The following is a 17,075-nucleotide window of genomic DNA, read 5'->3' as shown; positions in this document are numbered from 1 at the left end:
AACATCATGCCTCCCCAGAAATGGTGCATACATAAGATGCACCAAATCTGGTGCTTAACTTCGCTCTTTCCACTCGCTCTGTGGAGGTAGCAAGTGGGATAATAGGGTTGGGGTTGATGTAACCTTTGTATTGTATCCCATTACTACCTCCATACTAAGTAATGAAATAAACACACCGCAAGAATATACGGTAATCCTTTTTTTGAAATAAAATAAAACACCCTGTTTTAGACTTTTATTTAAAGTTGTACTCCCATTTCCCCTGTAAAAAAACAAAAACAAAACAACCATATCCCTCACTTGTCCGATGTGAAGATAATCCATACTGTCCCACCCCATAATCCATTTCTGCGATCTCTCATTTTTAACATGAACGGTGCCATGATGTGTTCGTTCACGCTGAAAAGCAGGACACAATGAGCTGCTGCCGGCGCAGTTTACGGTGAGCTGCACGGTGAACTGCTGTGACTACAATGAGATCGCAGTGAGAATTTTCTCATGAATCTCTCAGTGATCTCATTGAGGTCACCACAGTTCATCAGTCCGCTCAGAGTGAAGTGAGCCTGGGAATGCACCTTCTGTGACCAGTGGTAACCTCTATGACGCCACCACTCGTCACTGAAGCTGTGCTTGCAGCACATCATTGTCTCATGGTTTTCAGGTTGTAAACCAGATACCGCAGAGATGGACTATGGCGTTGGACAGTATTGCTAATCTTCACTTCGGACAGGTGAGGGATATGGTGGCTGTTTTTGTTTTACAAGGGACAAGTTTTTCATTGGATTAAGCATAAGGTGATTATTATGGTTGTTTATTGTTTTCTGTCTTTCACCGGGCATAAGGGCTCAATGGAATAAGCATAAGGCGAGAGTATAACTTTGTTTTTTATTTTAAATTAATATATAAAACAGGGTGTTTATTTTTATTTTAAATAAAGGATGTTATTCTTGCTGTGTGTTTCTTTCCGTACTACTATGGGGTTAGTAATGGGGAGTCTTATAGACACCTCTCCATTACTAACCCCTGGGCTTCATGTCAGCTGACAATACAAAGGTGACATCAACTCCACAAATATCGCCCCACTTGCCATCACACCAGGGCAAGTGGGAAGAGCGAGGCTAAGCGCCAAATCTTATGGATGCGCCATTTCTGGGGCGGCTGACGGCTGATGTTGGTAGCCTGGGGGGGGAAGGGGCAATATTTCTGACCCCTTCCCAGGCTATTAATATCAACCCACAGCTGTCTATTTTAGTCTTTATTGGTTTGAATTTATAGGGGGAGCCTACGTGGTTTTTTTTTTTCTGGAGTTCCATGTAAATTCAGTATTTAGTGAGTTTTTAACTTCAATATTTGTAAGCCAAAATCAGGGATAGGTGAAAATGCAGAAGTGGTGATGTATTTCTATTATACTTTTCTTCCTGGTTTTTGGCTTACAAATACTGAGGTAAAAAACTCACCAAATACTGAGGTAAAAAACTCACCAAATACTGAACGTGTGCACGTGGCCTTAGATTTAATTTCGTTTTATTCACATCACACATGGTCTTACCAAAATAGAAAATACAGCTTCTGCAAAATTGCAGTAAAGGATCTTCTGAACATTGCTATTTATTCTATAAAGTTTAATTAGGTAATGTGACCAGATGGAGCCACTGGCTAAAGATTTAATTTACTTTTTTAATAGACCCTTAAGCGAGGAAGAAATATCTGACCTGAAGGAAAGACACTACAATTCCATTACTGAGCGTCAGAAAGTGGACGATGTCAAGATACAGAATGAGGTAATGATAATGACTATTTTACTTCTGCATCGCGTCTATTTAAACAAATGGACACATTACTTGGTACTGACTTGATAACACTGATCATATATGGAGGGCCTTATAATACTGATCATATATATATATATATTATTATTATTTATTATTATAGCGCCATTTATTCCATGGCGCTTTACATGTGAGGAGGGGTATACATAATAAAAACAAGTACAATAATCTTAAACAATACAAGTCATAACAGGTACAGGAGGAGAGAGGACCCTGCCCGCGAAGGCTCACAATCTACAAGGGATGGGTGAGGATACAGTAGGTGAGGGTAGAGCTGGTCATGCAGCAGTTTGGTCGGTGGTTACTGCAGGTTGTAGGCTTGTCGGAAGAGGTAGGTCTTCAGGTTCTTTTTGAAGGTTTCGATGGTAGGCGAGAGTCTGATGTGGTGTGTGTGTGTGTGTGTATATATATATATATATATATATATATATATATATATATATATATACATACATACATACATACATACATACATACATACATACATACATACATACATACATGGATCATACATGACAAGGTGACTTGTATAGTACCTTATATTACATTGTGCATTATTTCAAATGAGCTTTAGCGGTTCATGTATAGTTTCCTCCTGGCTTCTCTCCATTTTTGGGGAAGTCTTTCTATTAGATTTTGAAAGATGATTGAGATTTGGCATTACTTCATCCACAAGAGCAGAGATAAGGTCCAGCAGCGATGTTTGCAAACCAGAACTACTCTTTATTTACGGGTATCTTGAAACAGGAAACTGCCTTTCCTATAGCTGGAAACGCATAGTTACCCCACAGAAGGTGTTTTTTCTTCTGCTCCAGAGTTGAACAATTGCAAGAAGAAAAGTAAGTGAACCCTTTAAAATTCCCTTTAATTCTGCATAGATTTCTAACATAACGTGGTCTGACTAGACTAATACTGCACAAACCGTTGTATGTGTCTTTATTGAGCATGGCAAAATTAACTTCCATATTGCAGGAAGTAAATGTAAGTGAACACTGAATTACCTTTAGATCCCTGTAAGCAGCAATCACCTCCTCCAAATATTTCCTGTAACTACAAACAAGATACGCTCTACATACATTTGACCATTCCTCCCTGTATATGCTTCAGTTCATCGATAGATCTGCATGCCTGGTGTGCACATCCCTATTCAGGTTATGTCCCATTATCTCAATAAGGTTATGGTCAAGACTATCACTTGGACATTTCAAAATAAGAAATCTTCAAGAGTGCATAAGATGATTTACTTGTATGTTGATTCATTGTCTGGTTACATTAACTAACGTCTCTTCAGCTTGAGATCATGGACAGCTGCCCTTACATTATTCCTGGAAATATTTGGGTTTAAATGAATTGTGTCCAGAGACAGGAAAGCAGCCCCTAATAATAATGCTGCCCCCAGCATGCTTCACGGCTGGGAATAACCTTTTGGTTTCATTATTCAGTGTTAATTTTCCCATAACATCCTGGTGGTCTTGATTGAACGTAAAGTGATTGTTCAATACTATGATACTGTTGACTTATCCTCAGAATAGGTCACTAATATCAGATCAGTGGGTGTCTGACATGTGTGAGCAGAACAGTATAACTCTATACAAGAAGGGATAGGAGCTGCAGTAATGGGGAGCAACCAGTCTCTGAGCAGAGCTCATATCTCAATCTATGGACAACCCCTATAACATAGTTTAATATGTGTATATATATATATATACACTAGATGGTGGCCCGATTCTAACGCATCGGGTATTCTAGAATATATATGTAGTTTATTTATGAAGATTTTAGAATAATACAATGAATACACAGAATTCAGCTGGCCGGGCGCAACCAATTAGCGAAGCGTGGTTGAAATCCCGCTCCAATTTGTCGCCGTAATGCGCCTTTCGCTGATTATTCGCAGTCGGCCACATAGTATATAGCACAGCCACGTAGTATATAGCACAGCGACGTAGTATATAGCACAGCCACGTAGTATATAGCACAGCGTTGTAGTATATAGCAGCCCACATAGCATATAACACAGCCACGTAGTATATAACACAGCTCACGTAGTATATAGCAGCCCACATAGCATATAACACAGCCACGTAGTATATAACAGCCCACGTAGTGTATAACAGCCCACATAGCATATTGCACAGCCATGTAGTATGTAGCACAGCCCACGTAGTATGTTGCACAGCCCACGTAGTATGTTGCACAGCCCACGTAGTATGTTGCACAGCCCACGTAGTATGTTGCACAGCCCACGTAGTATATTGCACAGCCCACGTAGTATGTTGCACAGCCCACGTAGTATGTTGCACAGCCCACGTAGTATGTTGCACAGCCCACGTAGTATGTTGCACAGCCACGTAGTATATAGCACAGCCACATAGTATATAGCACAGCCAAGTAGTGTATAGCACAGCCCACGTAGTATATAGCACAGCAACGTAGTATATAACACAGCCCATGCAGTATATAACAGCCACGTAGTCCCACATAGTATATAGCACAGCCCACGTAGTATATTACACAGCCCACGTAGTATATAGCACAGCCACGTAGTATATAGCACAGCCCACGTAGTATATAGCACAGCCCACGTAGTATATTGCACAGCCGACGTAGTATATAGCACAGCGACGTAGTATATAACACAGCCCATGCAGTATATAACACAGCCCACGTAGTCCCTCGTAGTATATAGCACAGCCAAGTAGTATATTGCACAGCCTCGAAGTATATTGCACAGCCACGTAATATATTGCACAGCCATGTAGTATATTGCACAGCTGATGCAGTATATTGCAGAACTGACGCAGTATATAGCACAGCCCATGCAGTATATTACACAGCCCATGCAGTATATAACAGCCACGTAGTCCCACATAGTATATAGCACAGCCAAGTAGTATATAGCACAGCCACGTAGTATATTACACAGCCCACGTAGTATATAGCACAGCCACGCAGTATATTGCAGAGCCGATGCAGTATATAACACAGCCCACGCAGTGTATAGCACAGCCATGTAGTATATTGCACAGCCGACGCAGTATATTGCAGAGCCGACACAGTATATAACACAGCCCACGCAGTATATAGCACAGCCATGTATTATATTGCACAGCCACGTATTATATTGCACAGCCCACACAGTATATAACACAGCCCACGCAGTATATAGCAATGTGGGCACCATATCCCTGTTAAAAAAAAATTTCAAAAAAGAATTAAAATAAAAAATAGTTATATACTCACCCTCCGGCCCCCGGATCCAGCCCAGGCCTTTCCCGCTCCTCGCGCCGCTCCAGAATGCCCCAGAATCAATAGTAAAAAATTGGTCACACAGAGAGTTAATGGCAGCGTTAACGGACTGCCTTATACAGCGTTATGCCGCGGTGTAAGGCAGTCCGGATAACGCTATGTGGGCGCTGACTGGGGGTGGGGGGGGGGAAGGGTGGGGGCACTGACTGCAGGGGATGAGGGGGTCCAATTCGCGGCCGCAATGTGCCCGTTGCCTCGACCAATCAGCGACGCGGGATTTCCGTGACAGACAGACAGACGGATGTGACCCTTAGACAATTACCGTATATAGTATAATCTATATTGCTCAAAAAAATAAAGGGAACACTTAAACAACGGAAGATATCTCCAAGCAAATCAAGCTTCTGTAAAATGAAACTGTCCACTTAGGAAGCAACACTGTTGACAATCAATTTAACATGCTGTTGTGCAAATGGAATAGACAACAGATGGAAATTGTGTCTTGATAATAGCCAACACTCAATAAAGGAGTGGTTCTGCAGGTGGGGACCACAGACCACATCTCAGTACCAATGCTTGGCTGATGTTTTGGTCACTTTTGAATGTTGGTTGTGGTTTCAAACTTGTGGTAGCATAAGATGGCACATCAATGCGAGCTGTGGCAAGAAGGTTTGCTGTGCCTATCAGCGTAGTGTCCAGTGGCTGGAGGCGCTACCAGGAGACAGGCCAGTACACCAGGAGACGTGGAGGGGGCCATAGGAGGGCAACAACCCAGCAGCAGGACCGCTACCTCAGCCTTTGTGCAAGGAGGAACAGGAGGAGCACTGCCAGAGCCCAGCAAAATGACCTCTAGCAGGCCACATATGTGCATGTGTCTGCACAAACGGTTAGAAACTGACTCCATGAGGGTGGTCTGAGTGCCCGATGTCCACAGATGGGGGTTGTGCTCACAGCCCAACACCGTACAGGACACTTGGCATTTGCCACAAAACACCAGGATTGGCAAACTTGCCACTGGCGCCCTGTGCTCTTCACAGATGAAAGCAGGTTCACACTGAGCACATGTGACAGACGGGACAGAGTCTGGAGATGCTGTGGAGAGTGATCTGCTGCCTGCAACATTCTTCAGCATGACCGGTTTAGCAGTGGGTCAGTAATCGTGTGGGGGTGAAATTTCTTTGGAGGGCCGCACAGTCCTCCATGTGCTCGACAGAGGTAGCCTGACTGCCATTAGGTACCAAGATGAGATCCTCAGACCCCTTGTGAGACCATATGCTGGTGTGGTTGGCCCTGGGTTCCTCCTAATGCAGTACAATGCCAGACCTCATGTGGCTGGAGTGTGTCAGCAGTTACTGCAAGATTAAGTCATTAAAGCTATGGACTGGGCCGCCCGTTCCCCAGACCTGAACCCGATTGAACACATCTGGGACATCATGTCTCGCACCATCCACCAACGTCACGTTGCACCACAGACTGTCCAGGAGTTGGCAGATGCTTTAGTCCAGGTCTGGGAGGAGATCCCTCAAGAGACCATCCACCGCCTCATTAGGAGCATGCCCAGGCGTTGTAGGGAGGTCATACAGTCACGTGGAGGCCACATACCCTACTGAGCATCATTTCCTTGTCTTGAGGCATTTCCACTGAAGTTGGATCAGCCTGTAACTTCATTTTCCACTTTGTTTTTGAGCATCATTAGTTGTGATTTACCTTGATAATTTTTAGGTTTTATTGTTCACAACACAATCCACTATGTAATGAATAAAGATATACAACTGGATATTTCATTCAGTGATATCTAGGATGTGGGATTTTAGTGTCATATTGCACGACTCGTTAAAGGGTTGATTGTGACTTGTAGGATCACTACTTCCAACAGGTGTCGCTAAGTCCTCTTTTTCTCTGAAGAGGCAATTTGCATATTAAATATCCCAGAGGAGCATTGCACGGAGAATAAGCCTTCTTACCTTGACAAGCCAGAGCTGATATGTCACTCTCCACAAGGAGAAACCTTACCCTTTAGAAGTAACCTGGCATTTGAACAAGCACACAGGTCCAGAGAGCAGAGAACTGTGATTAGGAGACTTGATATGAAAACTGCTGGTGATTTATATCTGTATCTCTTCAGAAGATGAGGGAGGTGAGCAGCTAACTGCTGTATCAATGAACTGTAGAGAGCTGATTAGGATGTTAAAGGGAACCTGTCACCCCGTTTTTTGAGATTGAGATATAAATACTGTTAAATAGGGCCTGTGCTGTGCGTTACTATGGTGTATGTAGTGTACCCTGATTCCCCATGTATGCCGAGAAATACATTACGCCGTTGGTGGCGTAGTGGTGTGCGCATGTCCAAGGTCCGGATTCCCTGTGCCCACGTGAAGACACAGCGCGCGATCTGCGCTGTCATTCCTTTCATCGGTGCGGGCGGCCATCTTCCTGGGGCCGCGCGTGCGCAGATGTAGTGCTCTGCTGCACGGGGCTTCAGGAAAATGGCCGCGGGATGCCGCGCGTGCGCAGAAGAGATCGCGGCGGCCATTTTCCCAAAGCCGAGATGCCAACGGAAACCTGGGGAAGAAAAGAACGCTGTGAACACGCCCACCTGACCAGACCAGCCTGATTGACAGGCGAAAACGCCGACTTTGGTAATGTATTTCTCGGCATACATGGGGAATCAGGGTACACTACATACACTATAGTAACGCACAGCGCAGGCCCTATTTAACAGTATTTATATCTCAATCTCAAAAAACGGGGTGACAGGTTCCCTTTAAGTGTTAATCCCTCTATTGCAATGTCACTACTGCCACCCACAGCCAAGCACTGGAAGAGATAGGATTCCATGGAAACCAGGGTTACACTGTAAAAGAGAAAACCTTTTATTGCAGAATAGAAAAAGCAAGTCAATTGCAAACGTGCTCATGTAAGTAGTTTGGGGTGTGAATACTGCTGACAGATTCCCTTTAACACAGAGGCTTACTCTAGGTGTCCAATAAAAGACTTGAACAAAGGTTTGTGTGTTATCAGTTTGGTTAGATTTGTCTGATTGTTACTTAGATAATAATCAGGCCATAAGTTATCAGTAATCGAATACAATGCTGTCATATTGAGTAATTTAGTTATTCGTTACAACTCAGCGTATTGGCTGCGTGCTAAAAGGTGTTGCTGCATGTTCAGTCTTCAGGAGCCCACCTTCCCCTGCCTTCCTGCGAGCTTCTGAGCGGCACTTGCAATCTTTATAAGTAGTGATGAGGGAATGTGCTCTGATAAGGTGTTATCTGAGCATGCTCGGGTGCTAGCCGAATGACTTCAGCGTGCTCGAAAAATATGTTCGAGTCCCCGCAGCTGTATGTTTTGTGCTGTTCGACCACAGTAACACATGCAGGGATTGCCTGTTTGATAGTCACTCTGTTAGCACCTGAGCATGCTCTGGTAACACACTATCCGAGCACGTTCGCTCATCACTATTGATTTGCTGTTAGGTTCTCTTCCTTTTGTTCCTCCTGGTTTGGCTACGATTTGAGTGGATGGGAAACAGTGCCACCTAGAGGACAATGAATAAGATGTTTCATCATTGGCAGCCACCCTTTATTCAGACAGCATCAAAAGAAGGCCTTATCTTATCAAGGTTTTGTTGTTGTTTGTTTGTTTTTTAACATCCAAATCTAGAGTTTTTCAAATTGTCCTCTTTTGAAAAATGTGCATTGGAGGATCACTTTAGACATGCAAGCCACAACGATGATCCAGTAGACCAGCCACTTTTTTGAGATAGTTTTAATAGAGAACATGTGACTACGATCACATAGGTGCTTGTAAAGTTACAGTAAAGCTCTTTATAGTTGTGGCAGGTTTAGGAAATGTGATCACTTACATCATGATGAGAGGTAATAATGTGCTGAATACACATGAAGGCCATCAGTTCTGTTAACTCTATAGTTTATATCTTGCTTTCTTGAACTGAATTTGATGGTGAACTTGTTTTTTGTGTAGGATGTTGGTTAGTGGGTGGTATACACTATTGTTCCAAAGTTTAGGGTCACTCAGACAATTTTGTGTTTTCCATGAAAACTCATACTTTTATTAATCAAATGAGTTGCCAAATGAATTTATAATCTAGTCCAGACATTAAAAAGGTTCGAAAAAAGGATTTTTATTTGAAATAATAATTTTCTCCTTCAAACTTTGCTTTCGTCAAAGAATGCTCCCTTTGCAGAAATTCCAGCATTGCTGACCTTTGGAATTCTAGCAGTTAATTTGCTGAGGTAATCTGGAGAAATTTCACCCCATGCTTCCAGAAGCCCCTCCCACAAGTTGGTTTGGCTTGATGGGCACTTTTTGCGTACCATACGGTCAAGCTGCTCCCACAACAGCTCAATGGGGTTGAGGTCTGGTGACTGCGCTGGCCACTCTATTACAGATAGAATACCAGCTGCCTGCTTCTTCCTTAAATAGTTCTTCCATAATTTGGAGGTGTGCTTTGGGTCATTGTCCTGTTGTAGGATGAAATTGGCTCCAATGAAGCGCTGTCCACAGGGTATGGCATGACGTTGCAAAATGGAGTGATAGCCTTCCTTATTCAAAATCCCTTTTACTTTGTACAAATTTCCCACTTTACCAGCACCAAAGCAACCCCAGACCATCACATTACTTCCACCATGCTTGACAGATGGCGTCAGGCACTCTTCCAGCATCTTTTCAGTTGTTCTGCGTCTCACAAATGTTCTTCTGTGTGATCCAAACTTGCATTCGTCTGTCCATAACACTTTTTTCCAATCTTCCTCTGTCCAATGTCTGTTCTTTTGCCCATATTAATCTTTTCCTTTTATTAGCCAGTATCATATATGTCTTTTTCTTTGCCACTCTGCCCTGAAGGCCAGCATCCCGGAGTCGCCTGTTCACTGTAGACGTTGACATTTCCATTTTGCTACCAGTTAAGGACCCGTGAGGCGTCAATTTCTCAAACTACAGACTCTAATGTACTTGTCTTGTTGCTCAGTTGTGCAGCGGGGCCTCCCACTTCTCTTTCTACTCTGGTTAGAACCTGTTTGTGCTCTCCTCTGAAGGGAGTAGTACACACCGTTGTAGGAAATCTTTAGTTTCTTGGCAATTTCTCACATGGAATAGCCTTCATTTCTAAGAACAAGAATAGACTGTCAGGTTTCACATGAAAGTTCTTTTTTTCTGGCCATTTTGAGAGTTTAATGGAACCAACAAATGTAATGCTCCAGACTCTCAACTAACTCAAAGGAAGGTCAGGTTTATAGGTTCTCTAATCAGCCAAACTGTTTTCAGCTGTGCTAACATACTTGCACAAGGGTTTTCAAGGGTATTCTAACCATCCATTAGCCTTCTTGCACAGTTATCAAACACAAAGTACCATAAGAACACTGGAGTAATGGTTGTTGGAAATGGGCCTCTATACACCTATGAAGATAATTGCATTACAAAGCAGACGTTTGCAGCTAGAATTGTCATTTACCACATTAAATGATTCATAAATACACTCTATACATTGTTAATGTTAGCTTCATTGAAAAAAAAGGAAATTTCTAAGTGACCCTAAACTTTTGAACGGTAGTGTATATTAAATCCTCTCTCTCCTGGAGTGGGGAAACTTCTTTACGTAGCTGGCTACACTGTTGTTTCTGGCTTTACACTGCTTTGCTGCCTGTTGCACAGTATTAGCAGATTTCTGCATATTGTTTACTACAGCTTCCATTTATGTAAAACCACTGCTAAAGAACACGTGGGTAGAATTCTGCTCTATGGTGCAAAAACAAGCAGCAGTCCCATGTAAATATGACAAAAGGTGACCACTAATTCAGTGCCAAAGGTATACATAGTTTCTGCTTTGACTGAGCCTTTTTCAAGTATATACAGATTGTTCCAAATGTGTGTAAATATATCAAGCGCCACAATTCATATACATTAATGTAATGTAAATTACAGTGTGCAAAGTAGCCACATTATTGCATCATAATAAAGTGCAGCCATTCATCATACATACATACATGCATACATACATACATTTTCTCTTATAATTGCAATAATTAATGCTATATATTAAAGTAAAACAATCTCCACTTATCACACCGGTCACATACAGCCCCATGTGTTCATGGAGGACGCCATCCTCTGCGTTCCTCCTAGTAAAGAGCGCTCACCCAGACAGTAATAATAAAGTTACAAGAGCTACAATGGCTCTGATTTGCTTGTGCGCTCTATGCATAACAAGATATGGACACCATGTAGGAAGAGGGCAAACTACCCACACATTGCACAATAGAGCACATGCATTACTGAGAATGGGAAATGTATCCTCAGCGAGCCAATAACAGCATGGTGCTGAGAAATGTCAAAGACAGTGCAAGCGCAGCTATCTATATTACTGCCAGTCGCCCAACCAGAGCACAGAGGGGCACGCAAACAAAGTAATAAAAGTACATCCAATTGTGTTAAGTGACATGCATAACATCTGATAGCAAAATTATAAAGTAAATTGCACCTCCTAGATGGGTTAAAGACTTATTCCCGAAATCATAATGTGTTCCTTATCGTTTGTGGACTGAGTGGTTCCTAAAAAAATCCCTGAGACACTTCCAATAGTTATTATAGTGTTTGACCTAACTCTGCAGTGAAAGTCTCAGTCTGTGAACAAAAGAAAAATCAGACAGCACTTGTATGCCATCCCATGTGCTGCCTAAAATGCCGCCGGCATTTTAATATCTTCTTGCTTTGTGAGCGCGCAGAGCTAGAGTCAACCCTTGCTTTGTGGGCAGAGTTAGCGCACAATTTGTACGGCCCCCGAACAATGCTCTAAATATCCAAATGCTCCTTGGCAGAGAAAAGGTTCCCCACCCCTGCCTTAAGGGTTAGTGAAGCTGGATTCTACTACAGATGTTTTTGACTGAATCTTAAGATATTTCTATTTGATATTAATGCCTGTTAATAGTGTGGGTGGTATACATTTGCATTTTTTTGTTTGCGTGGATTTCTTTTTCTCTACGTTCTCTTTTACTAGTGAGGCCAGGTAGACAGGTTCTGATTTTGTTAACCATTATTATTTTGTTCATATGCAGTTAGCCTTACAGGAGGAGAAGTTAAGACTAGAAGAAGAGGCTTTATATGCTGCAAAGCGTGAAGCTGGCAGGGCAGCCAAGCAGAAAAAGATTTTGGAGGTGAGGGGACGGGAACCTCAGTATTACAGCTAATATTTGATCTCTACCACAAAGTATATGAAACATTGTTTTGCAGCCTGGTACTCAAAGCCGAGCCCTGCTCTAACAGAGCTGAGACGGATTGATGGCTTCCAATATTGGGTGATTTGAAAGTGTATATGGTAAACATCACAGCGGAGATCATCACGACATGGCGAGTTCACATTACCGCTATTTTACCTTTTACATCTGGATATTGGCTGCATTTCCTGCAGATTTAATCATGAACTAACCATGTAAAAATAAAATGAGCTTCATTTGTTGCCAATCACTGGGTTCAGTGGTCTCGCCTCAGTCAGTGATTGGCTGTCACTGTCACATGCTATAGTCGTGTTGTCACCACTCCAGCCATTTAAACAGACACCTGATGCTACAGCGGAGCGGCACAGGGTAAGTAAAGCTCATTTTATTGTGTTTTTTTAACAAAGCAAACCTATGATGTAATAAAATACATATGGAACCCACATTAAGTCATGCCCTTAAAGGAGTAGTCTCTTACTAAGTGAATTTCATATTATATGTCTAATTGTTTAATTCAAGAATTTTACCACTTCTCTAATTTACTTCAATTCAAGATTCCCTACCATTCCTTCTCTACGCCGACTTTGTCTGTGGCTTGTTTTTTTTTTGTTCTTCTGATACCGATTTGTTTGAGCCTCCCTGCATGCACTGTGTATTTTCCAGTGGATCATCATCAGGGGACCCGGGCTGCTGTCACTCCCATTGATTCTTTTATCGCCCTGAAATAAAACATCCTCATGGGCGGTGCTATGGACGATTGTGCAGCTTCCATTCCCTGATGACTTCCTGTTTCAGTAGCGGTGATGAAAACGTGACCTCACCTTCTGTCCCCGCCACACTTCTGCCGTCCCTGACGCCCGCAACTTCAGTGCACACTGCTTCTGCCCCCGCCACCTCGTTCACTGGACTGAAGATATGGGACAGCAGTGACTGATGCTCTGGTAAGTGACAGCAGCGCCTTCTCGCTGATGACTATCCACTTCAGAACAGAAAAGGAAGCCGTGCAAGTGACCGCAGTCCTGAATTGTCATTGTAAGTAAGAAGAAAAAAAAAAGAAAAACACCGCAAGAAAATTAGAGTAGAGAGGGGACGGTAGGGAATCTTGAATTTCACAACATTAGAAAAGTGGATGGAGTATTGTATTAAATAGCTGCACACATAGTATGAAAAACACTTAGCTTATAGTGGTCTCAAACTACTTTGTTTTGTTTATTAACTACAAAGGACACAATGTTTTTTTTATTATTATTATTTTTTTTTTACCATGTACACTTTCAAATGTGCAAACGGAAACGTAGAACAATTGGCTCCTCTTCCACCCACGCAGCATATGCTGGCAGTGGAGTAGATTTCTTGCTCCTGACCTGATTGTTTGTTAATTAGTGTCTTTTAATAAGTTAACTGGCTAACTGGTATTTTCGCAACTCGCATTCTCCCACAGGATGAAGGCAGTCACATTTCCAAATCAATAAAATAGTGCAATGTGAGTGGATAATGGTGGCTGTGTAAGCATCTAATAAAATGTCTATTTGAGATACTACAGAGAATCATAAACGGCATTGTATTACAAATCATGGAAAACAGGCTTTAGATTATTTGCAGACTGAGATCTCAACATTTCTTACACAAACATTCTTTTTCAGCAACATCGATTGCAGTGGATAAAGCAGAGGGCTCATGCTGCTAAAAATGGAGAAAGGTAACGATAGTTTCAGTTTTGCATGGAATTCACATACAATCTACATTAGCTGTTTCTTGCTGCTGCTGATGGTTGTATTACAATAGTGATCAAATGGTGGGCAGGGTGCTGCATCTATCCAACACAGAGCAGTGATATCCGAGGAGCGTACCCTCTCTGGTAGGGTGCTGCATCTATCCAACACAGAGCAGTGATATCTGAGGAGCGTACCCTCTCTGGTAGGGTGCTGCATCTATCCAACACAGAGCAGTGATATCCGAGGAGCGTAACCCCTCTGGTAGGGTGCTGCATCTATCCAACACAGAGCAGTGATATCCGAGGAACGTACCCTCTCTGGTAGGGTGCTGCATCTATCCAACACAGAGCAGTGATATCCGAGGAGCGTAACCCCTCTGGTAGGGTGCTACATCTATCCAACACAGAGCAGTGATATCCGAGGAACGTACCCTCTCTGGTAGGGTGCTGCATCTATCCAACACAGAGCAGTGATATCCGAGGAGCGTACCCGCTCTGGTAGGGTGCTGCATCTATCCAACACAGAGCAGTGATATCCGAGGAACGTACCCTCTCTGGTAGGGTGCTGCATCTGTCCAACACAGAGCAGTGATATCCGAGGAGCCTACCCTCTGGTAGGGTGCTGCATCTATCCAACACAGAGCAGTGATATCCGAGGAGCGTACCCTCTCTGGTAGGGTGCTGCATCTATCCAACACAGAGCAGTGATATCCGAGGAGCGTACCCTTTCTGGTTAGATGGAGAGATAATTTACTACATAGACTTCCAGATAATTCCACATTTCATGATGTAGGCTGTTGTAAATATTTCACCGATGGCGGTCTGATCACTGAAACCTGTACAGATCTCTTGAACGTAGGCCATATGTCCCCCTGATTGCAAAGAGATGGCATTATAATGATAGAAACAGATGGGTTCTCTCCTGGCTATTTCTTCCACACTCAACGAATGGTCACCCCTTCAGTACAGGCGAAAAACATGGGATATTGAATCTAATATGTGTGCTTTGGAGGGGGTCACAGGAGTCCCCATAGTGAGATACATTGCAGATTACTGATATACATTCCTGGCCGAAAGTGTTGGCACCCTTGAAATTGTTCCAGAAAAATGAAGTATTTCTCCCAAAAAATTACTGCAATTACACATGCTTTGTTATACAAAGGTTTATTTCCTCTTGTTTATTGGAACAACAAAAAAATAAATTTGGACATAGTTTCACACACAACCCCAAAAATGGGCTGGACAAAATTGTTTGCACCTTCAACTTAATATTTGGTTGCACACTCTTTGGAATAAATAACTGCAATCAATTGTTTCCTATAAACCAGCATCAAGCTTCTTACATCTCTCAACTGGAATTTTTCGAACAATCTTTTTTTTGTAAACTGCTCCAGGTCTCCCATGTTTGAAGGGTGCCTTCTCCCAACAACAATTTTAAGATCTCTCCACAGGTGTTCAATGGGATTTAGATCCGGACTCATTGCTGGCCACTTCAGAACTCTTCAGTGCTTAGTTTCCATCTATTTCTGGTTTCTTATTGAAGTATGTTTGGGGTCATTGTCTTGCTGGAAGACCCATGTCCTAGGATGCAAACCCAGCTTCAGATTACACACAGTCATTTCACCCAGTGACAGAGGCAGCAAAACAACCCAAATACATCTTTGAACCTCAATGATATTTGACTAAGGGTATTGTGTTCTTTTCTTTGTAGGCATCATTCCGTTTTCTGTAAACAGTAGAATGATGTGCTTTACCAAAAAGCTCTATCATGGCTTCATCTGAACACAAACTCTTTCCCAGAACAATTTTGGCTTACTCGTGTATATTTTGGCAAACCGCAGTCTAGCCTTTTCTTGTTAGTCTGTGTCAGCAGTAGGGTCTCCTGCCATAGTGTTTCATTCAAATATCAATGGATAGTTCGTGGTGTCACTGATGCACCCTGAGCCTTCAGGACAGCTTCAATTTCTTTGGAACTTGATTGGGGCTGCTCATCCACCATCCGGACTACACTGTGTTGCAGCCTTTCATCAATTTTCTGTCCAGGGAGATTAGCTACAGTGTTATAAGTTGAAAACTTGTTGATTGTGTTGTGCACCATGGACAAAGTGGCATCCAGCTCTATGGAGATGGACTTGTAACCCTGAGATTGTTGGTATTTTTCAACAATTTTGGATCTCAAGTCCTTAAACAGTTCTGTTCTCTAACCTTAGTCTTTGCATTGTGCATCTGTGTGTACTACACTGTCAGCTTCTCCCTTTATATCTGGTTTCAGGTGTGATTTTCATATTGTCCAAACCAGTTACTTGTCACAGGTGAGTTTGAACGAGCATTACATGCTTGAAACAAAGTTTTTTAATTATGGAAAGGTGCCAACAATTTTGACTTGCCTATTTTTAGGGTTTTGTGTGAAATTGTCCAATTTGCTCTTTTTTTGTGGTGTTCCAATACAGGAAGTAATCATGAGTATGATAAAACATATGTCATGGCAATAATTTTCTGGGAGAAATGCTTGATTTTCTGGAACAATTTCAAAGGTGACAACACTTTCAGCCATGACTGTATCTTATTGTGAAACTAAAGTAATTCCGCAATCTACACCTCCATTCTGAAATTGCTTAGACGTGGTAGGTGTATACATTTTTTCTCATTAGGCAATGCTTGAGTCAATGAAAGCCATCAGCGTGCACAAATACTGATAACCGTATTCTGTCATTACAGCTCGGTAGCTGAAGATTTTGAATCCTATTTGCGAAATGTGAGATCTCAATATGAAGCTGTCCGGAGTAGCAGTAAGTAAAAATTCCAGTGTTTTGAGGGTTTTGGGGGGGATTGTCAGATTTGTGACCAGAATATGGTGGTGCCCTATTAAAGAGCAGGATCTTGTAACAACAGTTCCACACTCGCTGAGCCTAGCACCCAATACAGGGCACTCCTAGTCATAAGTCTCACCAGTTTTCATGAGGACAGCGCTGCTGCCTTCTAATGTGTCCTTCTGATGACGTCTTCTGTCACTGTCGAGAAAAATGATGTGAGCGACCACTTCAGTGATGA

The 17,075-nt window shown here is 42.5% G+C and overlaps 1 protein-coding gene across 1 annotated transcript in view; it reads left to right on the top strand.

The window, feature by feature from the left end:
• The window catches only part of AP1AR (adaptor related protein complex 1 associated regulatory protein), an 87,056-nt gene that overhangs the window by 48,464 nt on the left and 21,517 nt on the right, over nucleotides 1-17,075 (top strand). Inside the window, exons 5-8 of the mRNA XM_069743840.1 lie at nucleotides 1,685-1,781; nucleotides 12,152-12,250; nucleotides 13,954-14,009; nucleotides 16,743-16,813. Coding sequence (XP_069599941.1) covers nucleotides 1,685-1,781; nucleotides 12,152-12,250; nucleotides 13,954-14,009; nucleotides 16,743-16,813 — 323 coding nt within the window. The remainder of the gene's footprint in view (nucleotides 1-1,684; nucleotides 1,782-12,151; nucleotides 12,251-13,953; nucleotides 14,010-16,742; nucleotides 16,814-17,075) is intronic.

Source organism: Ranitomeya imitator, chromosome 1 (assembly GCF_032444005.1).
Source record: "Ranitomeya imitator isolate aRanImi1 chromosome 1, aRanImi1.pri, whole genome shotgun sequence".
NCBI classification, from domain to species: Eukaryota; Metazoa; Chordata; class Amphibia; order Anura; family Dendrobatidae; genus Ranitomeya; species Ranitomeya imitator.
This window is presented reverse-complemented; position numbering and strand designations above follow the sequence as displayed.